Source organism: Sinocyclocheilus anshuiensis, unplaced genomic scaffold (assembly GCF_001515605.1).
Source record: "Sinocyclocheilus anshuiensis isolate Anshui unplaced genomic scaffold, SAMN03320099.WGS_v1.1 scaffold1037, whole genome shotgun sequence".
Taxonomy (NCBI): Eukaryota; Metazoa; Chordata; class Actinopteri; order Cypriniformes; family Cyprinidae; genus Sinocyclocheilus; species Sinocyclocheilus anshuiensis.
In genome coordinates, this window is record NW_015555773.1 from 666,968 (window position 1) to 694,841 (window position 27,874).

General features: G+C 38.2%; 4 protein-coding genes across 6 annotated transcripts in view; 3 read left to right on the forward strand and 1 right to left on the reverse strand.

Annotated features, from left to right (window-relative positions):
* The first annotated feature begins 4,673 nt into the window (after positions 1-4,673).
* Positions 4,674-8,421, forward strand: dnaaf1 (dynein axonemal assembly factor 1). Its single transcript, XM_016468387.1, has 10 exons — positions 4,674-4,874; positions 5,408-5,502; positions 5,612-5,703; positions 5,802-6,023; positions 6,130-6,296; positions 6,402-6,523; positions 6,667-6,833; positions 7,399-7,859; positions 8,012-8,068; positions 8,170-8,421. Exons 1-10 carry the CDS (start codon positions 4,674-4,676, stop codon positions 8,419-8,421), a joined length of 1,836 nt encoding a protein of 611 aa, XP_016323873.1.
* Positions 8,422-11,904: 3,483 nt separating this feature from the next.
* LOC107674430 (conserved oligomeric Golgi complex subunit 4-like) lies at positions 11,905-20,402 on the forward strand. The gene is made up of 19 exons (XM_016468398.1): positions 11,905-12,093; positions 12,291-12,373; positions 12,469-12,583; positions 12,677-12,851; positions 13,739-13,932; positions 14,051-14,156; positions 14,240-14,397; positions 14,523-14,581; positions 14,989-15,122; positions 15,423-15,541; positions 15,799-15,965; positions 16,131-16,308; positions 16,458-16,520; positions 16,753-16,869; positions 19,316-19,408; positions 19,587-19,670; positions 19,737-19,838; positions 19,931-20,059; positions 20,170-20,402. Exons 1-19 carry the CDS (start codon positions 11,959-11,961, stop codon positions 20,302-20,304), a joined length of 2,346 nt encoding a protein of 781 aa, XP_016323884.1. The 5' UTR covers positions 11,905-11,958; the 3' UTR covers positions 20,305-20,402.
* A 61-nt stretch (positions 20,403-20,463) lies between these two features.
* On the reverse strand, positions 20,464-22,604 carry LOC107674440 (THAP domain-containing protein 11-like). 3 transcript variants are annotated; one of them, XM_016468415.1, is made up of 2 exons: positions 22,218-22,604; positions 20,464-21,941 (listed from the first exon to the last, which is right to left on the reverse strand). In XM_016468415.1, the coding sequence occupies exons 1-2, from the start codon at positions 22,332-22,334 to the stop codon at positions 21,300-21,302; spliced, it is 759 nt and encodes a 252-aa protein (XP_016323901.1). In that variant the 5' UTR covers positions 22,335-22,604; the 3' UTR covers positions 20,464-21,299. The 3 variants fall into 3 exon arrangements, with proteins under 3 accessions (XP_016323901.1, XP_016323903.1, XP_016323902.1); XM_016468417.1 differs by having other exon boundaries at positions 20,464-21,705; positions 21,973-22,604; XM_016468416.1 differs by having other exon boundaries at positions 20,464-21,678; positions 21,955-22,604.
* A 2,999-nt stretch (positions 22,605-25,603) lies between these two features.
* LOC107674467 (glucose-fructose oxidoreductase domain-containing protein 2-like) overlaps positions 25,604-27,874 on the forward strand; it is a 7,843-nt gene continuing 5,572 nt past the window's right edge. Inside the window, exons 1-2 of the mRNA XM_016468447.1 lie at positions 25,604-25,887; positions 26,738-27,064. Of these exons, the coding sequence (XP_016323933.1) occupies positions 26,812-27,064 (253 nt within the window). The 5' untranslated portion in view covers positions 25,604-25,887; positions 26,738-26,811. The remainder of the gene's footprint in view (positions 25,888-26,737; positions 27,065-27,874) is intronic.

Below are 27,874 nucleotides of genomic sequence, written 5' to 3' on the forward strand. Positions count from 1 at the left end.
CCAAGATGGCGACGGCCGGCTCCGCCCACTTTTGAGCTTCAAAAACTGGACAACGTCCATGTTTATATACAGTCTATGGGTAGAAGTAACACAATTATCTTACTTTATATTGTTGTTTCAGGTTTTCCTTTTTTCCAACAATGTCACCTGCTACAAAAGCTCTGCATCAAATGCACAGAAATCAAGAATTAAAAAAAGTGCTGTAATATCTCTGTTTGAAATTACAATAATTAAAATAAACTACAACGTAAGATTTAAAATATGTTTTATTCATTTCTGTAGTGTACTCACTCAAAGCCTTTGATGCCAGCATTCCTTCATCAGTCACTCTGCAGTGGATAAACACAGGTGTGTCTCATCTGTTCCTGTAACATCCAGACAAGAGTCAAGTTTCCTCAGTGATTTATGTGCTCAACACTGCATTTACATGTTGAGGTAGCTGTTGATGTGTTAACTCACGTTTTACCCAACACAAATGTTCCTCAATTTATCAACAGTACTAATGGACAAATGAAATAGATAACTAAGTTACTCTGTAGATTTGTTTATTTACATTACTTACATTCATCTATAGCAGTGTTGACAACAGTGAATTCTACATAATAGCACACATACATCACTCAGATGTCTGTTCATGTTGTGATGTGCTCATCTGTAATTTTTTTCGAACATTTTACAGTCACATATTAAATAGATATTTAGTAATCGTCTTTAAGATGTATATGGTTTATGTAAATTCACTTTGGTGATGTACATGTGCTTACTGGAGCTCCCCTGTTCTATTATAATAAAACATGTTTTTACAGCAAAATCACAAATATACTACAGGCCTACTGTTTAGCCTCTTTACACATCACTCAGATGTCTGTTCATGTTGTGATGTGCTCATCTGTAAATTTTTTCGAACATTTTCCAGTCACATATTAAATAGATATTTAGTAATCGTCTTTAAGATTTGGTGATGTACGTGTGCTTACTGGAGCTCCCCTGTTCGCTATACATAATAAAACGTGTTTTTACAGCAAAATCACAAATATACTACAGGCCTACTGTTTAGCCTCTTTACACCTTCAACAACTGAACAGTTTACTCTACAGTAGTTCAACAAATGCGATTTTAACATGGGGAACCATGTTTTTGGTTTGTAATGCTCACATTTGTAAACACCCTCGTCACTGTTCTCCGCTCTGTTCGATGATGACGTATCCTCTCGCGTGGGCTTCTGGGATAGAAGAGTATCCATCGATTAACTCCAGAATCTGGGCTGAAGCAGTAGGGCATCCGGGGATTTCTCGCCTACTGTTTTATGAATACTGCGGTTTCGAACGTACTTCTTTCTTCACGTACTCTTTTCTCCTACTATATAGTACGTAGGCTAATATATATTCGAACGCAATATTCGAGAATTATTATTATTATTAGTGCACTCGCCTACTAATTCTCGTCTACTCTTTTATGAATACTTAAGATTCAAACATACTTATTTGCTCGCCTACTGCTTTTTGTCTACTATATAGTAGGGAAGTATGCTGTTTCGAACGCAGCCACTACATTTGCGAATCTGTGGTCGGGGCTAAAAATCTTCTTCTGCAGAGGCGGTGCTTATCCTCACTATTACATCATAGAGCTGTTGTTTATAAGCTGTTTTTAGACTAACGACAAAGTTTTGAGTTCTGAAACTTACAGGATGTTTTTATAGTACAATTACCTCTGATATGTCAAAAGATCAAGGGAATTTTGGTTTCTCAGTTCATGACCCCTTTAAATTGATCTAATGTGACAGTAAAGCAAAAAATTCAGCTTTGCCATCACACAAATAAATTGCATTTTAAAATATATTAAAATAAAAAACATATCTTACATTGTAGTAATATTTCACAATATTAGTCTTTTTACTGTATTTTTTAATCAAATAAATTCATCCTTGGTGAGGATAAGAGACGTCTTTGAAAAACATTAAACAAATCTTATCGACCCCAACTTTTGAGTAGTGTAAGGAGTGATATGTTCCTCGATGTCCCTGTTTTACAGATTGCACAGGCTTTTTTAAATAAAATCAAACACTCCCTGTAATAATAGGTATAAAATACATTTATACACTCTAAAAACCCGCAAAAATTTACTGGGGGAAAAAAACTATACTAAAAGCTATACTAAATGCAGGGCATTCTGCAGTGCCACATGCCTTAGATTTTTGGTTAAAAAAAAAAATAATAATAATAATAATGAAGCGTATCTAATTTATGTAATATGTTATATCATGAGATTACAGTACAACATAATATTTACATAAATATAGACAATTACATGAATTTTGAATCAAAAGCAGATTTGTTTCCATTTCAGTTTGAACGTCCAAATCCCAGTTCACAGAACATGGCCTACCCTGAAACCTCAACCAACGTGACATTTCAGTTGGAAGTAAGCTATTTAGCTTGGATACCAGAGAAATTAAACTTGACATCTGTGAGAACAGCTGCCTGTGCATCTTCATCTGAAATGGTGGTTATCTGGGTTATTTTCTCCATTGGGTTTGTTGTCATGTGTCTGGCACTCTATGGCTTGTGTTGTCTGCTTAGATCTAACCATGCTGTCCCTTTATTCGTCATAAATCTATTTGTTTGTGATATCATCCAGATTTGTGTCAAGCCTGTTCTGCATTTATGTACACTGAATGTGCCAAAAAATATACTTTGTTTTGTATTTTATGGGTATTTCTTGAGCATACTGGTTAACATTGGCTTCATGGTCTGTATCTCCATGGAAAGATACATAATGATCAAATACCATGTTTGGTACCGACTTCATCATTCGTGTAAGAATTTAGTTCTGATAAGCTTGTTGGTTTGGGCAACACTCTGTGGATATATGGTGATTGATGTGATTATTGCATTTAAAGTGGATGTGGAACTTGCATTTCTTCTAAGTGTAATTATTCTTTTGTTACCTTATCCACTGGTTGTGTTTTGCTTTGTGGGTTCGTGGAAGGCACTGTCTCATTCGGTCGCAGTCACCCCTGATGAAAGAAAGAGGATTTTGATGATTCTGGCTCTTGTACTTTTCAATTACACTGTGTTGTTCCTACCAAGCATTGTACAAAACATCATTTTTGCAGTATCATTTAAGCATGGAATAAGTAGTTATTATGATTCTTTACATTCAGTGTCAGGAATCATGATGTATTTGAATCCACTTCAAATACCCTGTTTGGTACCGACTTCATAATACTTCTAAAAATTTAGCTCTGATATGCTTGTTGGTTTGGGCAATACCAAGTGGAATTATTGTGATCGATGTGATTGTTGCACTTAAAGGGAAGGTGGGACATGCATTTATCTTATGTGTATTTGTTTTATTGATGCCTTATCCATTGGTTGTGTTTTCCTTTGTGGGATCATGGAGGCACTGTCTGATTCGGTCGCAATAACCCCTGATGAACAGAAGAGGATTTTGAGGATTCTGGCCCTAGTACTTTTCAATTACACAGTGTTGTTTCTGCCAAGCATTATTCAAAACATCATTATTATGTTTTCCTTTGAGCTTGGTCTAAGACTTCATGGTTATTTACTCACAGTGTCAGGAATCTTAGTGTATTTAAATCCACTCGCTGACTCTTTGCTGTATGTTTTCTTAAGGAAGGATGCTAATAGCATGTTTCGATGTTTGTGTTGTGAGAAGCTATAAATCAGACACAGACAGAAAACTCCTCCAATTCTTTATCTAGGAGGAGTGAAGTGCAAATCAGTATCCAAACATAGAGTTACAATATTAGTTCGACGAATCAGTAGTTTTGTTCACTTCTAATAAGGATTTTCTTCTTTTTTTTCCAGTTGAAAATGTATATGTTAAAATTACATGTAAAAATGTATTTAAATGGTACTCTTTCACCAGGGGCGGTTCTAGGATTTCGTGAGGGGCTCAGAGAGACCATTAGATACAAAGCCCACATGATAAAGGTTTAGAACTGCCCGTCATACACTGAAAATGAATTATTGAGTGATATTGAAATAGATGCTGCACTGGCATATTTAGCCTACTAGCATCCATCATTCATTTAGAGTTTAAATATGACATTAAACAGGCTATATGCTGAATGTTGGTAGCATGTATTTTGTAGGTATAGGCCTAATTAATAAGAAGAACATGATATATATATATATAGGATATCTTTTTCTTCTGCAAATGTCCGGTTAACACATATACTGTACACATTGTATCCTTAACCCACAACTATATTGTTATAAAATCAACTGAGAATTTCTATTCCACTCAATTTGTCTTCATTAAAAGCCGATTAAATTTTGGGTTTACAACCTGATATTTGGGTAGTTTTCTTTGGAAACGGCTTTCTGCACTAACATACTGCAATAAAAAAGCACAGCCTACTTGTCCTCTCAGTAGGCTATCTGTACTTTATTATAGTACATTGCTGCACATGCTACATATAGTAGACTTTTTTTAAATCCGTAAGTAGGTCTATCAGCACAGGCAGACCACGGCTTCTGTAGGATTCAGTAGCTGCCTGCCACCTGCCAGCAGAAGATCGAACCGCCTCTTGAGAAGCGCACATTCGCGTCCGGTCTCTATGGAAACTAAGCAAACTTCAAGGCAAGCACTGTTAGCAGCTATTAAGCTAAGTTAACGGTTGGTCGGTGGTCCAATATCATTGCGAAATGCGGACAGAAATGAACGTATCCACAACAGTGAACGCGGAGGAAGGAACAAGGGCTGAATCTGAAGAAAAAGACACGAGTGAAGGTGTTGTGTCTTTTGTTCCAGGTAACGTAAAGTCTACATTCAAAGGCCATCACCAAAATAACAGACTTAAAACAACTGACTCAGCAACAAATTCTTGTCCGGCGTTAATCATTTTGTAATGTACCGGAATATTATCTTTAAATTCTGTTCTTTCGTGGTTATATCATGCTGCTCCGACTTTTATTCAAAATGGCAATGACTCAAATACTGTAACTGTTACACTTTGGGTGCCGCGACATTAAGTTATTTTCTAACATAACGTTAGCCTAAACTAAAAGTAGCATGTTTGACACATAGGTCTTAATTGCATCGAACAATTTAAATAATATAAACATATTATTTTAACTAATTATTAGCTATTTTTAATTACCATTTACATATTTAAATATCAAAAAATTCAATTATTTATCTCTTTCCAACATTTTATACAGCCATGTTAATGTATTATTTACTGTTCTGTAAAATGATGAAAACTGATACACCCACAAACCAACATTTGGTAGACAATCAGTATTTTATTAAGGGTAAGTGCCTCCGTTTACTGATAATTATTTTTGATAAAAGGAAAAAAAATAATAATTCAGTGTCTGATTTTGTACCCTTTTTTTGGAAAATGCCCAATAGTAATAAAATGTCTTTCAAAGGCCAGGAGTCTCGGAGTGCAGCTGCTGATGGGACAAAGGTTAACGCTGACACAATAGAAACCAAAGCATCAGAGAGCAGCACAATGCATTCAGGTCCCAGGTAATAAAATAAGCATTTTTATAATACCTGTAGGTTATTTGCTTGGGAAAACATATGTTGTTGTCTAAGAAGAGCAAAATACTGAATGATTTTTCTTGTATTTTCTAAGAATTACCCAACAGTTTTTAAGGGAGCACTGCAAGAAAAACAAACTGTACCTGACGCCAAGGCTGAATGACACACTTTATCTTCACTATAAAGGTTTGAAATTTCTGCGTTTGTAAGACTGTTTTAATATTGCATCTTTATGTTATTTTCTTTTCAGCTCTTTATGTGAAGTTGTTACTTCTGCATTGTAGGTTTTTCTTGTATTGAGGGTTTGGAGGAATATACTGGCCTGCGCTGCCTATGGCTGGAATGCAATGGCATTCGCAAGATTGAAAATCTGGAGAATCAGACAGAGCTTCGCTGTCTTTTCCTCCATCAGAATCTAATTCATACTCTGGAAAACCTGGAACCACTCAGCAAGCTTTGCACCCTCAATGTCTCAAACAATTATATCAAGGTCATTGACAACATATGTGAGTACTTGCACACACAAATGAAAATGGCACCACACATTGTATTGTTAACAACTGTTCCCTGTTCCTCAGTATACCATAAAGTCATTTATCATTTGTTTTTCAGCCTGCTTGAGTGAGCTGTCCACACTGCAGATCTCCCATAACTCACTGGAGAATGTGTGTGACATGGAGGAGCTATCACACTGTCTATCCATCAGTGTTCTTGATCTGTCTCACAACCGCATCAGAGATCCAGCCCTCGTCGGTGTTCTAGAGAGAATGCCCGACTTGGTAAAAACAGTGTATCTCTTTCCTCGTATATATGATCAGTGATGCTTACTTCTGGATGTGGACTGAATTGCTAGAAGTTAATTCATGTTTATTTGAATTTGCCAGCGGGTGTTAAATCTAATGGGTAATGAGGTCATCAAAAAAATCCCAAACTACAGGAAGACTCTGATTGTGCATTTCAAGCAGCTGACCTATCTAGATGACCGGCCTGTTTTTCCAAAAGACAGGTTAGCAACATTGATTTCTGTGCTAAAGTCCCATAGCATTAATTGTCTTGACAACCGCCATGGTCAGTTAGGGATAGTCTTTGTTACTAGTTCATCTAGAGGCAGTTGTTGAGTCTTTTACTGAGGTTTGCATTAATTCACAGAGCATGTGCAGAGGCATGGGCAGCTGGTGGTTTGGAAGGTGAGCGAAAAGAAAGAGAAATGTGGGAAACGAGAGAGAGAAGGAAGATCCAGGAGAGTTTGGATGCATTGACTGCTATCAAAGAGAACGCACTGAGAGGACGGCAGGCTCGAGAGCTTTTGGAGAAAGGCAAACACAATCTGTTCACATATTAACTATCATTCAAAAGTTTGTGGACACTAAGATTTTTACAAATATATTTAAACTTTTATTCAGCAAAGATGCATTAAATTGACAAAGACTTTTACACAGTTTGACTGTTACAAGAGATTTCTATTTTAAATAAATGCTTTTGAACTCTATATTCATCAAAAAGTCCTGAAAACAATATATCCAGTTTCTACAAAAATATTACAGAGCACAACTGTTTTCAACATTGATAATAAGAATTGTTGAAATCTTGAGCACCAAGTCAACATATTAGAAGGATTTCTGATGTGACACTGAAGGCTTGAGTCAGCTGAAAATTCAGCTTTTGCCATCACAGGAATAAATTACATTATAAAATTAAAATTATCTATTTTAAATTGCAATAATATTTCACAATATTAATGTTCTTACTGTAATATAATAAGAGACGTCTTTCAAAAAATGACCAACCCCAAACTTTTAAACAGTAGTGTATATACACACTCATATTTTCTCACCTCCTTCTGACATACAGCATCATTAAAACCTTATGGCTTACCCTTATGAATCATAGAGCCTCCAAGTCCTGTTACTGAGGATCAGAGCCCTCAAGACGAAACACCAGAAACTGCAGAGACTGACTCTTCAAAAACAGAGGAAGAACAAACTGATCCATCAGCTTCAGAGATGGACTACACTTTCAAATCTGCATCTGATGAGGAACAGATTATCCAAACAACACTTGATCAAAATCATTCCGACCAGTCAAAACCAGAGAGACAGCAGACAGTTTCAGAACAGATTCTCCATCCATCATTTGACCAGAAACAGACAGGCGAATCAACCTGGGGATTGAAGACTGAAGAGGAGAAGTACCAGAAAATGAGTGTTCCCACAAAACCATCACAGTCACCTCAGAGCGGTTTAGTCTCAGTCGCAGGTCCTGGAGCTCTCGTCACTGAACTGATCTCTGAGGATGAAATAGAGTCTATCACCCTGTCAGATGAACCAGCGTTAACAATTGATGTGAGTACTTACACCATTGCTCACATCAATATAACTTCAATTTGCTTTTACAATGAATAGAATTTCCCTGCACTGTATACTTGATTTATACAGAAACTTTGTATAATATTTCACTGCAAATAAAATTTTTGATGCTCCCGATTTCTCCCTAGGATCTTCCAGACTTTGGTGATGAAGAAAATAGCCTGATATTCCCAACAATGTCACAGGTAAGTGCAGGGTTATTTCAATTAACTAAAACTAAAACCATTAAAATATGAATAAATACTATAACAGTATCTCAATGTGATTTACATGTTACATTTTTCAGAGTGTAATCCGTCCAAAGATTCAGGTCATCTCTGGTGATGACATGGAATCAGAAGCTGTTACAAGTTTGTATCACTGGCCTCAGTCAGATGCTGTGGCCACTGATCAATCTCAGCTGCTTATTAATGTCTCCACTAAGAGAACCTCAGTCAAGCAGCAGAGTCCTGCCTTCTCCAGTCAAGCAGAAGCAGGGGATGACTTCCCTAAGCCAGAGGAAAACAGAAAGACTATTCTGATTGAAGAACTGGACTGAGATTTAATGCTTGAACTAATGGATGAAACTATATTGTAGTGTTTCCCAACCCTGGAGGCGCTCCAGCACAAATATTGGATATGTATTTAAAGGGATAGTTCCCCCAAAAATGAAAATTCTGTCATTAATTACTCACCCTCATGACCTTCCAAACCCGTAAGACCTTCGTTCATCTTCAGAACACAAATTAAGATATTTTTGATGAAATCTGAGAGCTCTCTGACCCTGCATAGACAGCAATGCAACTGAAATGTTCCCAGGCCCAGAAACATAGTAAGGACATCAGTAAAATAGTCCATGTGACATCAGTGGTCATTCTCGTACGAGAATACTTATTCAACAATTCTTCCGTCTTCCACCATTATGGAGAGTATCATGACCAGTATCCCGACAGAAGAACTGTTGAATAAAGTCATTATTTTAGTTTTCTTTGCACACGAAAAGTATTCTCGTAGCTTTGTATAATTACGGTTGAACCACTGATGTCACATGGACTATTTTACTGATGTCCTTGCTACATTTCTGGGCCTGGGAACATTACAGTTGCGTTGCTGTCTATGGAGGGTCAGAAAGCTCTTGGATTTCATCAAAAATATCTTAATTTGTATTCCAAAGATGAAGGAAGGTCTTACGGGTTTGGAACGACGAGTAATTAGTGACAGAATTTTAATTTTGGGGGGAACTATCCCTTTAAATTTGATGTCTACCTGATTTATAAAAGGTGTTTAACTTTAAATCATCAAATCATATTAATCATTTAAATAAAAGAATAAAAAATACAATAACGAAATCATTTTGCTTTGAATTTTATTGCAAATATTATAAATGTATTTTGCAAATACTTCAAGACACTTGTATATAATTTATATATAACATATATAACAATATATAATTTATTAATATAATTATATATAATATTATATAATTATGATCTTTTGACACAAACTACAGATATTAAATCCTGTACCAAACCTTTAGATTTGAGTCCAGAACATCACTGATTTTTATAGAAAACTTTTTGTCATAATTGTTAAACAAGCAAATACATAAGTGTCTTGAATATCTTACCAAAGAGTTTACATATTAAATTACACATAAAATTAAATAAAATATACCAAGATAAAGCGTCTATGCAGATACATGTATGTGCCTGTAGCACTGTCACTGGCTACTAACTGTCACTGTCACTGTAACATTTAATGTATCTTTCTGTCTATGTGTGTCTATTTCACTATACTGTTAGATGCTGTCGTACGTCACATGGATTAATCTAGGGATTAGACCCAGAGCAAAAATGACATTTAATCTGGCTGCAGAACGGCTCGAAAAGACAAATCTCCTCCATTTTTCCCATTTCTCTCCTCAAACCACCTCTATCTTTATTTAAAAAGAAAAATATAAAGGATCATTCTCATACATTTAATTCAGGAACATTACCTACAGCAACATCAGCCATTTCTGAGCCTCAAAAAAAATGTCTTTCTTTTTGGACACTACTTTTATGGTTTGTATAGCATACTATACCCTATGACCATGGCCACTAATTCACATCTATTCAAGAATTTGAAAAGCACACAATATATATATATATGATAAGACAAACTATGATATTACACACACAAACACAAGTTTGAATATAAAAAAGACTTTTACTCACTGAGGCAGAATAAAATGAACAGCAGCAGATGCATTCCGCTGAACAGACAGATTTTTAAACTGAAGACCACACGCACTGGAGCACCTTACATTTACACTTTAATACACAATCATGTACAAATAATCCAAACCTTCTTGAGGTCCCATTCACCTTCCTGTTTCAGAAAATAACTGCAACTTTGAAGCCAACTGTTGAGCCTGATGGATAAACGGGGGCTGTGACATCTGATTATTAAAAAGGGGGAAAACTGTGGGATTAAAGATTATTTCCGGCTACACTGTTCATCAAATCAGAAAATAAGTATATACCTCCAATGACAATAGTTCTATATGGCTTAGAGTATAGGCTGTCTCTCTGTCTCTCTCTCTTACTCTCTGTCACACTCACACACAATTTACAAACAGATGGAAAAAATCCCAGTAGGACTGTCATTTTAATTCCAGCATGGTACTTTCTGATACACACACATTGGACAAGCCTCTGTCTGATTGACAGGCTTGGATTATGTCATTGCGTAAATCTAAAGGGAGAGGAGAATAAAGACAGATTACTCTCTCTTATATAAAGCCATTACTATCAACTCCTCTCTCAGTTTCCCTGTCACTGAATCTGTCACTCCTAGTATTCATCTAATGTGTTTTTGGACATGGAATAATTGTAGTACCATGGTATTCATTATGCAAACAACTATGTATATGGCATGGTTAGTATTTTTGCCAGCTAAAAATGGTTTTAAGTCAGTTATTTCTATCTTTTGCTGTAGTGTGTCAGTAGCAAATATCAGTTTACATTTCCAAACATTCATTTTGCCATTAATTTTAATAATTCTGTGAAATTTTTGTTTGCACAAGGAGTCTGTGCTCCACACAGAGATCTGATCTCATCATCATCCAGTCTGTCTGGAGAAACAGAACAAACTGAGACAGACTAAATCCAGAAGAACAACGTCTCCAAAATGCTTCAAGAGACCTACCTGCAAAGCTACCTGAGAAACTATGTGCAAGTGCACCTATAGGGCAAAAACTGCTTTAAACGCAAAGGATGGTCACACCAAACTGATTTAATTTAGTTAATAGAGGTTAATTGACAAAGGAAATCTATTTATGACATTATTTTTGACAGCATCCTCATTTTACAGCATTTTTACACAAGTGCCTAAAACTTTTAACAGTACTGTAGCTTTGCAGGTAGTTTTCTTGAAGCATCTTGGAGACGTTGCCACAGTTCTTCTGGATTTAGTCAGTCTCAGTTTGTTCTGTTTCTTCGTGTCATTCCAGACAGACTGGATGATGATGAGATCAGATCTCTGTGTGGAGCACTGGCTGCTGTCAGACAAAAATCTCACTGGATTATTACAATTAATAGCAAAATGAATGTTTGGAAATGTAAAATTATATTTCCTACTGACACACTACAACAAAAGGTAGAAATAACTGATTTACAACCATTTTTAGCTGGTGAAAATTAAATACTAGTGTTCTAATAATTTTAGCCACCACTGTAATATAATAACAGTAATTCGGTACGATGCAACAGATAGCCAAGTGCCATGATATTAATCTAATTCTATCACTGTACAATGGTAAAGAAAAGCTATAGTGACTTTTGTATTCTGTTGTCCTATGAACCTATATAACCACACTGCATACCATATTCTTTATTATTATCTTTATTTATAAACATTCCCATAAGTAAAAAAAAAATCATGAAGTAACAAATGTAACATGAATTATGAATTATGTTTTACACACTGCTTGAGAGGCATTTAACCTTTTCACACACACAAAAGCTACCATTAGATGGGAGTAAAGTCGCACACTAACAGTGTGACGCGCTAGAGTCAGCGGAAGTGACGCAGTTTGTGTGGATGTGGGGCTGTCATGGATGAAGTCAGTTCACCGGCGCGTCGTCGCGGTGGTCCGGCGGGGCTCTCCGCCGTGCAGTCCGACACCATAGAGGGTCTGACAGAGCTGGAGGATCTGGATCGAGTGTATGCGCAGCTATGTGGAGAAGAGGTGAATATTTATTAGTGGAGACACAGTGTTGGTTAGTCTCTGTGAGCTGGACTACTAATAAGGGTAGATAAACGCTCATCAGCTGTTTTAATTTGTTGATTATATATATAAAAACTAACTTGTGCCTGAACTGCGAGATTGTGTGCATGTTGATTATGCACTGGCATAAACTGTTTACAAACGCACCTCCCTGACAGGCGGAAGTGCAGATGGAGTTGGGCGCTCTTATGGGACAGCAGAGCAACATAGAAACAAAGATGCTCGCCTTGCAGAGGATGGGGTGAGTGTGTATGTGTTTGACACTTAACGTATACTGTTGATCTGAGAAAACAGAATATAGTGTGCTGATAAATTGTGTTTTTGTGTGTTCCTCAGACCCAACTTGCAGCTGATCGAGGGAGATGCAGTGCAACTGTCTGGCATGATCAGCTTCACCTGCAGCCTGGCAGAGAACGTGAGCAGCAAAGTCAGACAGCTGGACCTCACCAAGGTGCCCAACATACACATTCGTATGATACGTACACTCTATCAGAATGACAGTATGACAGCTTCCACTCAAGCTTTGCACCTGGTTCTGTTTCAGAAAAGGCTGTACCAAGCAATTCAGAGGGCAGATGATATTCTAGATCTGAAGTTCTGCACAGATGGTGTTCAGACAGCCTTGCGTAACCAGGACTATGAGCAGGCTGCCGCCCACATTCATCGCTATCTTTCTCTTGACCAGTCTGTGATTGAGCTCAGCAAGCAGGGTGGAGAGGGTGAGTCCTTTTGGGGTTTTCTAGCAAGAAGTATTATCACTGAAACTATTGAATTGTAATATTTTGAGTCATTTTCAAATATGTATGCGTATGACAAGGGTGCTTGGTGTTAGAAATTGAATGTATGATATGGATGTTTTTGCTGAACAATTCAACAAAAAATAGTTTATATTTCAATAACCATGTTTCTTGTCTATTGGTGGATAATCCAGTGAATTAAATATGTTTGGCAAAAGAAGTATTTTATCTGATTAGATTTTTCTTTCTTTTTATTTGAAAGTTAATGAATGCAAATAAAATTGTATGATTATTCATAACAAATGAATGATTAATCTGAAATCTTAACAGCTTAAAAAGCTACTTGTTGGATGGTTATGGCTTTGCAGTTTAATAAGTCACCCTTGTATCTACTATGATATACACTACACTACACTAATATACCATACTTTTATACAATATACACTGAATCTTTTCTAAAGAAATCCCTCTATTGTGAAATATTATTACAGTTTAAAATAACTGCTTTCTGTTTTAATAGATTTTACAACTTAAATATTACATTTGTCATTTTAATGCCATCTTTGTTGATTAACAGTATTAATTTCTGTTAGAAAACTCTCACTGGTTTCATACTTTTGAACAGTTGAGTTTGCACACTTGTTACTGCACATCAGTTACATTGTATATTAATGTGGTTGCCCTGCAACTGTAAGTTGTCTGCTATAAACAAGTTGTAAGAGTCTGTTACAAACAGTGTTATGCAAATTGTTAAATGTGATTGGTAGAAACAATAGACATTGTGCATATATTGTTTAAGCTAATGCACCGAGATACTCAGAATAAGATACATACATTATTGTGTTATCTGTATATTATACATTGTGCAGGCAGTGCAGTTGAAGCCAGCCTTGCATTGCTTCAGGAAGCAGAGCGCAATCTGAAGGCACTTGTCACAACGCGACTGGAGGAGGCAGTTGCCACAGGTGACTTACCTCAAGTGGAGCGCTTTTTCAAGATCCTTCCTTTACTGGGACTGCATGAGCAGGGACTTGCACGCTTTGCTCAGTACCTTTGCAGTCAGGTAGGAGCATGTGTTTATGCCTGCCTTACATGACCGTTGAAATCAGTTGAGAATGCTTTGGTTTAGTTACTTGGGTTCTAAAATTAAAAGTTGTGTCTTTTGCTTACTTTTCTTTCAGTTGGCCAGTAAGGCAGAGGAGAACTTACTCCTGGCTGTTGGCTCTGATCTCGGCGAACGCAGGGCACCGGTCATTTTTGCTGACACACTCACACTGCTTCTTGAAGGTAAGAGCATCACTGTTTAACTTAGCAATATTTATTATGTTTAAACAAATCGAGATCAACCAGCCTTTGTCTGTACCTGTTAGGTATTGCACGCATTGTTGAAACCCATCAGCCCATAGTGGAAACATACTATGGACCAGGCCGACTGCACACACTCCTCGCACACCTTCAAAATGAGTGTGATAAACAGGCTCAGAAAATAGTGGACAAATTCATCCAACAGAGAGATTATAACAATAAGGTGTGTGTAGTGTCTATACTGTATGCTGCATTAGTGTGTTTATGTACTATACTTAATGTTTGCACCATGAATAAAGTGTACTTTGACGTAGTTATACAATACTTTTTATTTTTGTTTCGCTATAGTTTCAGGTTATTCAGAGCAGCATGATGAGGGGCATGGCTACAGAAAAGATTGAACCCAGGTGTGGTCTGTGTTATAATTGTTTATTTGTTTATCTTGTGAATACATGGGTAGTGCTGTCAAACGATTAATCGCATCCAAAATAAAAGTTTTGTTTACATAATATATGTGTGTGTACTGTGTATATTTATTATGTATATATAAATACACACACATGCATGTATATTTTTCAGAAAAATATGTTACGTTTATATATTAAATATATTTATATATGATATAAATTATATAAATATATACATGTAAATATTTTCAAAATATATGCTGTATGTGTGTGTGTTTATATATACCTAATAAATATACACAGCACACACACATATATTATGTAAACAAAAACTTTTATTTTGGATGCAATTAATCGTTTGATAGCACTAACGAGGTGTTTTATTTGTTGTCGTATGTTTAATCTAGAGACCTGGATCCTGTGTTATGTGAGGTTACCTTAATGAACTCGAGAGCCGAGCTGTACTTTCGATTCTTGAGGCGGCGTATAGTAGCTGACTTTGAGGTTGCAGATGCAATGGCAGATGAAGCGGTTATACAAGGTAACACCTAGCTTTTTATGGGATATGAAACTACTCTGAAACTAAATTCTGCTGCAAGTACATGTCATGACAACTGTCATCTGCTGTAGCCTAGAAGTTAGCACAAATGCTGCTGCACATTAATACATGATGCGCATATAGGCAACACATCATTGCCTGTTAAAAAAAATATATGTAACTAACTAGGCTATACAAATTGGATGTAGGCAAAATGTGTTGAATATGCTGATTTATGTAAATTTATACTCATCAGTATTACTTGCTGGCATTGTTCATGTTTGTTTATGTTTTGTTTTCTAGAGCATCAGCAGAGTTTAGAGCAGTTACTGAAGAACTGCCAGCTGAGCCGCACTATGCAGGAGCTGATTGGCTATTACATTCCCATGGAGGAGTATTACATGAGAGAGTCCGTCAACAAGGTGGGACACATATACAGTCAATAACTTGTGTACATTACAATGTACAACATTAGAGATGTCAGAGCTATTGTCAGGCACATGTAGTGTCCATTCAAAAGTTTGGGGTCAGAAAGTTTTTTTTGTAAAAGGAATAAATGCTTTTATTGAACGTTATAGTGTACCTTCCTACATTGAAAGACATTTGCCATTGTTAAATTGCAGATACATTTCTTTGGCAGAATCTATGTCCTCAATGGATGATGAATATGATTTTATAGGCAGTTGCCATGGACACAGCTGAGGTGGGTCAGCTGAGCTCCAGCATGGTGGATGATGTGTTCTACATAGTGAAGAAATGCATCAGCCGGGCCCCCACCAGCAGCAGCTCTGACTGCGTGTGCGCTATGATCAATCATGCGACCAGTGTTCTGGAGACAGACTTCAGGTATGCGCACAAATTTGGAATTGAATTAGCCTCAGTGTATTTTGTTACTGTTGTGCCTTTGAAGAGTTATTGTGGTGGTTGAAGATTCAGAGAATTTTTGGAAACCGTTGTTGTTGAATATCTAATCAGTCGCTATACCCTTTGCATCTCTTTCTTTGTATGCAGAGAGGTGTTAGTATGTAAGCTCCGAGCTGGATATCCAGTCAGTGCTCTGCAGGACCTGCAGCGTGGGGTCAGCAGTGCCGTCAGTCTGATGCAGAGCAGCCTGCAGCATGGCAAGATAACAAATCTCACACAAACGCTTGGGATTGAGAGCCAGGAGCAGGCAAAGAGTGCCTACTTGGTCAGCATCAAGTCTTTCTATCTCACACAAACAACACACAAACTTAAACACAGTCTGAATTTATGATGTTACGTTTTCACTTGTTTTCGTGTACCTAGTTCTCACTAAACACACACTCCTGTGTGTTATCTGATATGTTTGTTTCTCAGGTGGCTCTCAATAATGTGGAGGTCTGCAGTGAGAATATCAGCACCCTGAAAAAGAATCTAGAGGTCTGTGTGATATGACTTTGATTTTGTTTTTCAGTCAACCACCAGAAGCAAATATCCTATATATCTCAAAATATATGACTTTTTTCCATGGAACACAAAAAGAGGAATTTTGACATCTTTTCCATGTAGTTAATGCAGATAGAATTTTATAAGCCTCATAAACATATCATAAAAGCAGTCCAAAAAACTAACTTGTTGTGGTACGATGAATTGTTTTCTCTTTCCATCTTAGAGTGATTGTGCCAAGTTGTTCAGTCAGGGGGCGGGCTCAGATCATGCAAAGGCTAAGATAGACAGCTGTCTATCTGATTTGGTCAACACCTCCAACAATTTCAAGGACCTCCTACAGGTCAGTGAAAAACTGTTAATACACTACTGTTCAAAAGTTTGGGGCTGCATTTAAAAATACAGTAAAACAGTAATATTGTGAAATACTATTACACTTAAAAACTGCTTTCTATTTTTATATGTATAAAGATTTAATCGATTTAATATATTCCTGTGATGGTAAAGCTGAACTTTCAGCAGCCATTACTCCTATATTTTCATTGTCATATGATCCTTCAGAAATCATTCTAAAATGCTGATTTGGTGCTCAAGAAAAATGTCTTACTATTATCAGTTGAAAACAATGTTAAAAAAAAATTTGTGCTGCTTAATATTTTTGAAAATTGTCAAAACATTTTTTTATCAGGAATGTCTGATGAAAACGAGGTTTAAAAGAACAGCATACTTTAATAATCTTTTTTGTAACAAATGTATTTACTGTCACTTTTGATCAATTTAATGCATCTTGCAGAATAAAAGTATTAATTTAAAAAAAAATATATATATATATAGCAGGTAAAATAAGTATTGAACACATCACCATTTTTCTCAGTAAATATATTTCTAAAGGTGCTGTTGACATTAAATTTTCACCAGACGTCGGTAACAACCCAAGTAATGCATACATACAAAGAAAACAATACAAATAAGTTCAGAAATTAAGTTCTATGTAATAAAATGGAACGACCCAGGGAAAAAGTATTGAACATGCTTACTGAAATTTATTTAATACTTCGTACTAAAGCCTTTGTTGTTAATGACAGCTTCAAGACGGCTCCTGAATGGAGAAACTAGTGGTATGCATTGCTCAGGTGTGATTTTGGCCCATTCTTCCACACAGTCTTCAAATCTTGAAGGTTCCATGGGCCTCTTCTATGAACTCTGATCTTTAGTTCTTTCCATAGATTTTCTATTGGATTCAAGTCAGGTGATTGGCTGGGCCATTCTAGCAGCTTTACTTTCTTTTTCTGAAACCAAATGATAGTTTCCTTGGCTGTATTTGGGATCATTGTCTTGCTAGAATGTCCACCCTTGTTTCATCTTCATCATCCTGGTAGATGGCAGCAGATTTTTATCAAGAATGTCTCGGTACATTTTTCCATTCATCCTTCCTTCAATTATATTAATTTTGCCAGTGCTACACCATGAAGTTTTGGGGTGATGTGCAGTGCCATTTGACCTCCATGCATGGTGTGTGTTATGGCTTCCAAAGAGTTTAATTTTGGTCTCATCTGACCAGACTATATTCTCCCAGTATTTCACAGGCTTGTCTAAATGTTGTGCAGCAAACTTTAAACGAGCTTCAACATGCTTTTTCTTCAGCAATGGAGTCTTACATGGTGAGCGTGTATACAGGCCACGGCGGTTGAGTGCATTACTTATTGTTTTCTTTGAAACAATTGTACATGCTAATTCCAGGTCTTTCTGAAGATCTTAGACAACTCTTCTGATAATTCTTTTCACTCCTCTGTCAGAAATCTTGCGAGGAGCACCTGGTCATGGCCGGTACATGATGTGTATTATGGCATCCAAAGAGTACACTTTTTGTCTCATGTGACCAGACTATATTCTCCCTGTATTTCACAGCCTTGTCTAAATGTTGTGCAGCAAACTTTAAACGAGCTTCAACATGCTTTTTTCTCAGCAATAGAGCCTTGCATGGTCCCCAACAGTGCTCACTTGAACATTCAGAAGTATAGAAATCAGTGTTGCCAACTGCTTTCAATTGAAAGTAGCTAAAACTGGTAGCTAAATGTCACTAGATGACATCACAATGGCAAATTCACTGATCTATATAAAGATGAACGTAGATCAGTGGGCAAGATGAGAACTTCGATAAGGTTTGTCCAAGCAGTTGCTATATTTGTCCCTAAACTTTTGAAAAAAAGTCTCAAAAGGGGCGGGGAAGTCGCTAAATCTAGCGACAAAGTCACTAAATTGGCAACACTGATAGAAATCCTTCTGTAACCAATGCCATCAGTATGTTTTGCAACAATAAGGTTGCGAAGGTCTTTTATCCCATCATGAAATGTTTCTTGTGTGACACGTTGGTCATGAGACACCTTTTTATAGGTCATCGTTTGGGACTGAACCAATTAATATTAATTTCCACTGACAAGGGCCAGGATTGCTTTCTAATTACTGATCGATTTCAGCTGGTGTCTTGGCTTTCCAAGCCTTTTTGCACCTCCCTTTCTTCATGTGTTCAATACTTTTTCCCAGTGTCATTCTACTTTATTACACATAATTTCTGAACTTATTTGTTTTGCTTTCTTTGATTACTTGGATTGTTACTGACGTCTGGTGAAATTTTCATGTCAACAGCACCTTTAGAAATATATTTACTGAGAAAAATGGTGATGTGTTCAATACTTATATATAATTTACCCAAACTGTTGAATGTCTGCGTATGTCATCTGTTTGTAGATTTTAACATTTGTTTGTATTAATGTTTTATGTATGTACAGGAGGGTCTACAGGAGCTTAATAACACCTCTATCAGGCCACAAGTAAAACCCTGGATCAGCAGCTTCCTGTCTGTCTCACACAATATTGAAGAGGTAAGATATGTTAACATTGCAATATCTATTACTACTACTGATAAAGAGTGGAAATAAAACAGTCTGCACTTGAGTTGACAATGATAGAAACAGAAATACCAAGAACATTTATGATGTTATATTCCTTATATTATATTTTTGAGGATAAGTTATGCGTTGTTTTTTTTACTTTTTTTAGGAAGAGTTTAGTGAGTATGAAGCCAATGATCCTTGGGTTCAGCAACTCATTGTCCAGTTGGAGCAGCTCATGGCTGAGTTTAAGGTATATTCATTTTAATCCACTTTACACATGCTCACACAAACCCATTCTAAAGATGCCTCTCTGTAGGTGGGCCTGTCACCAGTCATCTATGATACTCTAACTAGCCTGATGACCAGCCTCATAGCCATGGAGATGGAGAAGACTGTGTTCAAATGCACCTTCAGCAGGGTGAGATGTAACCTGCCCTGCACAAATGAACAGGCACACATTTGCTTTAAGTGACAAGACATCCTAACTGTCCTCTCCATTCTGGTTTGCAGCTTGGTGGATTACAGTTTGATAAGGAGCTGCGCGCTTTGGTTGCCTACCTCTCCTCGGTCACCTCCTGGACCATCCGGGATAAGTTTGCCCGACTCGCACAGATGGCAACTATTCTCAACTTAGAAAGAGTATGTGGCTTTTTGACTGCCATTTAAAATGTTAATCATTGAAAACTGGTCCATGAGTATAAGAACAGTGTTGTTTTGAATTTTGTTTGACTGCATTTTTCTTCCTTTAGGTGTCTGAGATCCTGGATTATTGGGGACCCAACTCTGGGCCTTTGACTTGGCGTCTGACCCCTGCAGAGGTTCGGCAAGTCTTGGCTCTAAGGGTAGATTTCCGCAGCGAGGACATTAAAAGATTACGACTATAACAGAAGTAAACAAAAACACTTTCCACTTGAGGCTTTTATGCATAGAAATGGTGTTTTGGGTAACTTGAATGGAGGTGTGTTATGTCTGAACATTTGTATACTTTTTTTTTTTTTTTTAACATATGTAATAAATGTTCTACCGGCCAACATTGTGAATCAAATAGTCCTTTAGCTATTTTGAATCTCAGACTTTCATAAATAAGCTCTTCATACAATTAAAGGGCAATATCTTATGCCCGTTTTTGTTTTTTTTTGCTAAATACTGGAAAGGTTGGTTAATTTAAAGATGCTTTACTGAAGACAATTAAAATGAAATTTGCTTGAATAAATGTGATGCCACAAGGCTTCAAACAGAAAAGAAACAGCTTTTATAGTGCACAACATATTCAGAACTTGTGTGGTAAAGAATCTTAAAAAAGGGATTCCGAACTAAATAATTTGTTTAAATGCAATACTACAAAAACAGTCCCACAAATTATAGTTCAAAAGCAGTTTACTTCAAACCAATCATCTTTTCTAACTGCGTTAACCTGCATGTAAAGAATCGGTTCATCTGGACCAGAAGCTCTGATCTGATGCACTGAAATATTATAATCAACCCAAATAATAAGCAGTTGTTTACACACTTATGACGCAGTCTCTGTGTGCGTGTAACATGGTTATGAAGTGTGGCAGTAGGCAGATCTTGGGTCTGCTGCCTTCAACACACAAACAGCACAAACGTGTATCATCATTAAATATAAAATGAGAAGGACCAGTCTGCTGAACTCATCTCAGTCCCCGTGTAGCGCTATGCCGGACAGCTCGAGCATACAAGTTGAACTCATGTATATGCGCTCTAACACACAAACACAGCCTATCTACCACTTCTGAGTCCTGGAGGAAGTTTAAATGAGAACTACGATGATACTTAATTGTCGTCGCCTTGTCTTACAGAAGCACCGAACACCGACCTTCCTTTGCGTCTTTAGTCCGTCGTTTCTCTGCGTCGTTCGTCAGAGTTTCCTCGTAATGATGGTGTTGGTGGAGATCAGACGGTCCCGCTCCCGCAGCTCCTCCTGCAGCCGTGCCTCGTTGACCCGCAGCTGTCGGATGGTGTTCTTCATCTCCTTCATTTTGATCTCCATCAACGCGATGATGTCCCGCTGCTCGTTCAGCTTCCTCAGTAGTTCAGCGGACGTTGTGCCGGTGGTGAGCGAGTACGAGTGGTCCACCCCGCACAGCGCGAGATCGGCAACGGGGCAAGACGCGCTGCCTCCGGTCAGGGTTTCGCCGGATTCCGAGACCACCGCCGCGAGGCAGGAGCCGTCCCCTGAAGCGGCGAGGTCCACGGGCGCGATGTACTGGCCGTTCTGACCTATCTGCACCACGGTGGTGTTCTCGGTGTCCCCCTCTTCCTCCACTGGCGCTGACTCGTTAGCGGTGGAAACGACGTTGCTGATGATGGGCACGACCGCGGAGACCTTCCTGCTCCTTCCTCGCCTGCTCTTCCTCTCGTTCACCCCGCGCAGAGGGAAAAGCGTCGGGACGCGAATGGTGTAGGTTTTCCTGCCGCCGGGAAAGTGGACGCTGCAGACCCGGTGTCCGGTGGTGGGCTGGAAAGTGCTGAAGCAGCCGCTCACCCCGGCCCGCGAAATGTTCTTCCGCCATGTGTTCTCGGTGTCCCCCTCTTCCTCCACTGGCGCTGACTCGTTAGCGGTGGAAACGACGTTGCTGATGATGGGCACGACCGCGGAGACCTTCCTGCTCCTTCCTCGCCTGCTCTTCCTCTCGTTCACCCCGCGCAGAGGGAAAAGCGTCGGGACGCGAATGGTGTAGGTTTTCCTGCCTCCGGGAAAGTGGACGCTGCAGACCCGGTGGCCGGTGGTGGGCTGGAAAGTGCTGAAGCAGCCGCTCACCCCGGCCCGCGAAATGTTCTTCAGCCATATCTCTCGCTGAGTGTGGTCCTTCGGAAAGGTGTAGAACCGCAGATCGCGATCCCGGTGCGAGTTGTTGTAGCAACCGGGCACGCAGCACGTAAAGCCGGGCATGATCGTGTAAAAGATGCACCAGTATTACAGCAGTCCCTTGGAAGTTTCCCTAATTATGTTTTGTTTGGTTCCTTCGTGTGCTGTTATCCAGAACAGCGGCCTACAAGCGGAACTACACGTCCCACAATACTTAAGACTTCCTGTTTTGGTTTCAAATGCGTCGATAGACTCGCGTCTGCGCAGATGTGCGCCTTTGGAGGACTTTATAATGCAAAGCCAAGAGTGTTGCAACTTGCAACAGTGCTTTTAACTTGCACTATGTGTAAATAAAACTAGACAGTTTTGAAATTATGTTTGTATGCTAAAAATTGGACTTGTTTCATCCTTTGTAAATCAATATAAGAGCGTGCTTTGAATGGTACCATTTATACCGAACGAAATGGAAACATTAAAAACAGAACATATAAAACAAATATATAGGAATACGTAAAACATATACTAACAATACAAATACTTAAATAACAGCGTTATAATGACACACTGTTTCCTTTAACCTTTACGTCACTGGTTCGAGTGTGTTAACCTTTATAATGTCTGGTTAACTGTTTGGACAATTACAGTGATTCTTGAATTAGCATCTGCGATATTTGATTAAAACAAACCAAACATTTTCAAAGAATGCCTTGTTTAGGAAAGCTGCCCTAGGCATTACATAACAGTAGCAGCATGAGCAACTGAGAATAGATAGCCTACAAAAAATATATAGCCTAATAGTATTTAATTTATTAATAGCCCTTCAAAATAACATGACCAATAATAGCTATTTATTATGTAGCCTATGCTTGCAGCATATAAAGAGAGAGAGCGATATAGGGAGTCATTGAAAGGAAAGGAACAAAGCCACAAAGGAAATTGTGGATCATCTCAAGCTTACATCATGTCCACAAGATATAGTTCCTCCGTTTTTCCTTAAACAAATTATGGATGCAGTTGGCCCAAGTCTGTTATCAGTAATTAATACATGCTTACAAACTGGTACTGTTCCAGTTTGCCTTAAACAGGCTACTGTAACACCGTATCTTAAAAAAAAACGAACCTCGATCCTACATCTCTTTCCAATTTTCAGCCCATCTCAAATCTTCCTTTTATTTCAAAGATTATGGAGAAAGTTGTACTGGTTCAACTACAGTCTTACTTGTCAGATAACTCTATTAATGAAGTCTTTCAATCAAGTTTTAAAGTTCATAGCACTGAATTTGCTCTGTTAAGAGTCTTAAATTACATATTTCTCATGACAGATTCAGGGAAACCCATGGCTCTTATCCTCATAGACTTAAGTGCTGCATTTGACTTAGTCAACCACAAGATTCTTCTGTCACGCCTGGAGTCTTGTGTAGGACTTTGTGATATAGTTTTACAATGGTTTCGCTCTTATTTGTCAAATAAGTGTTTTACTGTTCAAATAGGGCTTTGTGTTTCTACTGACATTCCTCTTCGTTGTGGTGTTCCGCAAGGTTCGATCCTTGGGCCTGTGTTGTTTTCAATGTATTTGCTCCCCTTGGCTTCTATTTAAAAAAAATATGGTGTCTCTTTTCATCTATACGCTGACAATACCCAGCTTTATCTTCCCCTACAGTGTAATAATAAATATTCTCTTCAGCCATTGTTAGATTGCCTAAACGAACTTAAGCTATGGCTTTCAAGCAATTTCTTACACCTGAATGAAAACAAATCAGAAATTTAGTTTGGTCCTAGGGAAAATGTTGCTTTTAACTTTGATCTTGGCTTCCTCACTCAGGAAGAGTGAAACAGATTTCAGCTGTAGTTAAGTCATGTTTTTACCAACTTCGCCTTCTCAGTAAAGTTAAGCCCTTCCTATCTAGAAAAAAATATTGAAACAGCTATCCATGCCTTTATAACATCTCGGCTTGATTATTGTAACTCTTTGTATTTTGGTATTTCTCAGTCTTCAATTTCTCGTCTTCAGTTAGTTCAGAATGCAGCCGCTAGACTGCTTGAAGGGAAGTGAAAATATGACCATATTACTCCTATTTTAAAGTCCCTACACTGGCTCTCTGTTAAGTATAGGATTAATTTTAAAATCTTATTATTTGTTTACAAAGCCCTCAATAACCTGGCTCCTCAATACTTAACCGATTTGCTGCTTCTGTATACCCCGTCTAGAACCTTGAGATCTTGTGACCTTGGCCTACTCATAGTCCCTAGAGTTAAATTTAAAAATCGTGGTGATCGCACCTTCGCTACTGCGGGACCGAAGCTTTGGAATAGCCTTCCTCCCTTTATCAGACGTGCCCCATCTATTTGTATTTTTAAATCTTATCTAAAGACATATTGTTTCACCCTGGCTTATAACACTACTTAGTATGTTTCCTGGGTTTTTTACTGTACCCTGCTGATCTTATTTGTCTGTTGATTCCCTTGTTACTCTTTTATTTTATTTGTTTTATTTTTTGTAAAGCACTTTGCTCAACCTCGGTTGTGTTTTAAATGTGCTCTATAAATAATCATTGTTGTTGTTGTTGTTGTTGTTGTTGTTGTTGAGTCCAAAGCATCAACTCAAAGGTCAATCTGGGTCACTTATCTTCATGATAAGCTCAGAACACTACGCAAATATGCCTTCTTACCTATGATAAAGAAGTCTTTTAAAGGAATAGTTCACCTAAAAATTTAATTCTGTCATCATTTACTCACCCTCAACATAAGTGTCTTTCTTCTGTTGAACACAAAAGAACTAATTTTGAAGAATGTTGGTAACCAAACAGTTTCTAGTAGCCATTGACTTCCATAATGTTGTTTTTTTCCTCCATAATATGCAAGTCAATGGCTACCGGCAACTGTTTTTCAAAACATTTTTCAAATTATGTTATTTTGTGTTCAACAGAAAGAAACGCACAAGGTCGGAACAACATGAGGGTGAGTAAATGATGACAAAATTTCCAATTCTATCCCTAGAATGTTTTCTCCGAGATGAGTACATTTTTCAACAAATGGTCACATGAACTATTTTATTTTTCTATTTATTTTCTCTGTTTGTTTTGTTTTTGCAGCCATATTACCAAAATATTAGAAAGTCTAAATACGGTTTAAATTCTGATTTATGTAATTTTATAATTTTCTACAAAGGGTACAAATAATGTTTTTTTTTTTTCCTGGGAGTCACAATTTTAAGGAATATGATGACCTATTTACCAAGACTGAATTCATGGAATGTGCCAAACTGTTTCAGTTCAATGATATGGGCGTGGCAGATAAACCGACGGTTCGCGCAGGCGTACAAAATCAAACGTCTCGCTTTAAACATCATCCCACAGAGCAATGAAAAGTGAGCACAGCAGCAGCAGTAGTACTGTGAAGTTACACAATACACATGAAACAACGTACCGTGATTTCAAGACGGCCGAAGAATGCACCATACGTCGAGAGGGTGGGAGGCGTGACGGGTTTGTCCTGTTTTTCCTCCTCCTGGTGTTGAGATGACATGAGAGCAGAGCCCTGACTAAAGTGGAGCAGAAAGGGAGGGAGGTGTCCACCATTCTCTGGCCATCATCATTCTCCACAGCGGCGCCATCGCATCCCAGGGCTTTGTTTTGTGGTAAGTAACAGCCCATATGAAACTAACAGAGCCGTTGAAAAATGAACTAATAACCGAGCCAGAAGTCACTGATTTGACACGAGCTCGAATGTGTGTATTTGTGACTGTGCGGTTGAAATGGACCGGTTTCTGCTAAGCTACAACGATATGCATCTGCTACGAAGCATGTTTACTTTGAAAGTGTCAAGTTTGATGATTTATATTGTTTTTAAGTAAAATAAAACAAGGAATTCTTTAAAAGCTAAACTTTTAAACCAAGGGTTACCCTATCCGCCCTACATCCGCGGGTTAGCGCGAGGAAGTGATGATGCTAATATTAGTGTGCCTCTAGGATGGGTCACAAAATTGATATAGTTTACGTTTCTTTATTAAAAACAACATAATTCGTCAAGTTCACCCTTCCTTATCAGTTCTTTAGGAATGTTCGTGATGGTCCTACCCTTTTCTCTGTATTTACTACTAGAAATATATGTTTGCAAATCAAGACTAGCCCTACTAGGAACTACCTTGTGTTTAGTACACAGAGGAAATACAAACATGCTTCTCATTTGCCTTTGCTAGGCAGGTGCACAGCCTTTGGGATGTAAATTAAATTGCAAGCCAGCTGGTAGGTCAGCAACGCCCAGGCTTGTATCTGACAGCTGTCACTCGAGCCACTGATAACAGTGGGGTCATACAGTGCTTTATCTCTATTGTGTATTGATCGTGATAGCCTGAAGTGGCCCTGAGGTTAATTTTAACTTGGAGCTTGGTGTCGACATGCTTGCAACTGCATGCGCTGTGTCTAGAGATTATTTTGCATCCATGTGCAAGTGTCAGTGAACTTTGATGTTTCTCTCTCTTTTCACAGGCCAAGCATCTGTGTCAAAAGAGATTACATTAGCAGTGTGGAATGAGACACAGAGTTGCTTGTAAGTTAGAATAATGTTGCCGGGCGTGGGTGTATTTGGAACCGGGCAGACGGTACGTGCCTTAGTGCCGTTGCTCCAAAAGGAAGGCTTCCCTGTTCAGGCTGTTTGGGGCCATACGCAAGAGGAAGCAGAGTCACTAGCCAGCGAGTTGAACATTCCCTTTTCCACCAACAAGACAGATGACGTGCTGTTACATCCAGAAGTCCATCTTGTCTGCATATTGACACCACCTCCACACACACGCCAGATTGCAGTAAAAGCTCTAGGTGAGACTTATTTTCTTTTGCTTCTTATCTTGATTGTCCGTGTCGTCTCAGGGGATTGGGTTGGGTTCCTTCCTGGACTCAACTAGACCGTTTACTGTGCTACTGTTTACTTAAAGGGGTCCTATTATGCTTTTTCACTTTTTTAATTTTAGTCAGTGTGTAGTGTGTATGTTTGGGCATAAAAAAGATATAGAAAGTTACAAATCTCAAAGTCCACTCCAAAGGGAGATATTTCGTTTTTTTTAAATCCCTTTTCAAGAACTACAACGAACGGCTCGTTTGGACTACAGCGTTTGTTTTCCGGGCTTTGTGATATCACAAAGCGGTTCATTGGAATATCATTACAAATAATTCCCACCTACAGAAATTCGAATGGGTGGGGAGGGGCGAGGTTGTGGTTAGAACGCTTGGTTGAGTGCATCATACGAGACGACGAAGAAGTGCTGCTGCAGAGTTAGTGCATCAGAGAAAACCAAGAAGAAGAGCTGCTGTGCTGTAGCGTAAAATTTTCAGCATGTCTAGAACAATTCTTACAAGTATAACACGACGTAGCTGGGCGCCGCCGGTGTGCCTACACTCATAGAAAACAGACTGGGGAGAGAGGTGTTGTAATCATGTAAAATATGTGAAAAATAATGTGTTTTTCGAACAACCTAGTATGACAAGCATGAGTAGTACACCCCCAAAACAAAATCAAGACTTTGTAAAAGAGCATAAAAAAAAGTGAAAAAGGTGAAAAAGTTGACATGTGGCCAAGTATGGTGACCCATACTCGGAATTAGTGCTCTGCATTTACCCATCCAAAGTGCA

Coding starts and splice junctions, on each gene's coding strand:
- dnaaf1 (XM_016468387.1), top strand. CDS start 4,674: ATGCGGACAGAAATGAACGTATCCACAACAGTGAACGCGGAGGAAGGA. Junction 6,834..7,398: donor TCGAGAGCTTTTGGAGAAAG/GCAAACACAATC, acceptor GCTTACCCTTAT/GAATCATAGAGCCTCCAAGT. Junction 8,069..8,169: donor TATTCCCAACAATGTCACAG/GTAAGTGCAGGG, acceptor TACATTTTTCAG/AGTGTAATCCGTCCAAAGAT.
- LOC107674430 (XM_016468398.1), top strand. CDS start 11,959: ATGGATGAAGTCAGTTCACCGGCGCGTCGTCGCGGTGGTCCGGCGGGG. Junction 14,398..14,522: donor AGAGAGATTATAACAATAAG/GTGTGTGTAGTG, acceptor GTTTCGCTATAG/TTTCAGGTTATTCAGAGCAG. Junction 20,060..20,169: donor CTATTCTCAACTTAGAAAGA/GTATGTGGCTTT, acceptor TTCTTCCTTTAG/GTGTCTGAGATCCTGGATTA.
- LOC107674440 (XM_016468417.1), bottom strand. CDS start 22,334: ATGCCCGGCTTTACGTGCTGCGTGCCCGGTTGCTACAACAACTCGCAC. Junction 21,706..21,972: donor TCAGCGCCAGTGGAGGAAGA/GGGGGACACCGA, acceptor GTCAGCGCCAGT/GGAGGAAGAGGGGGACACCG.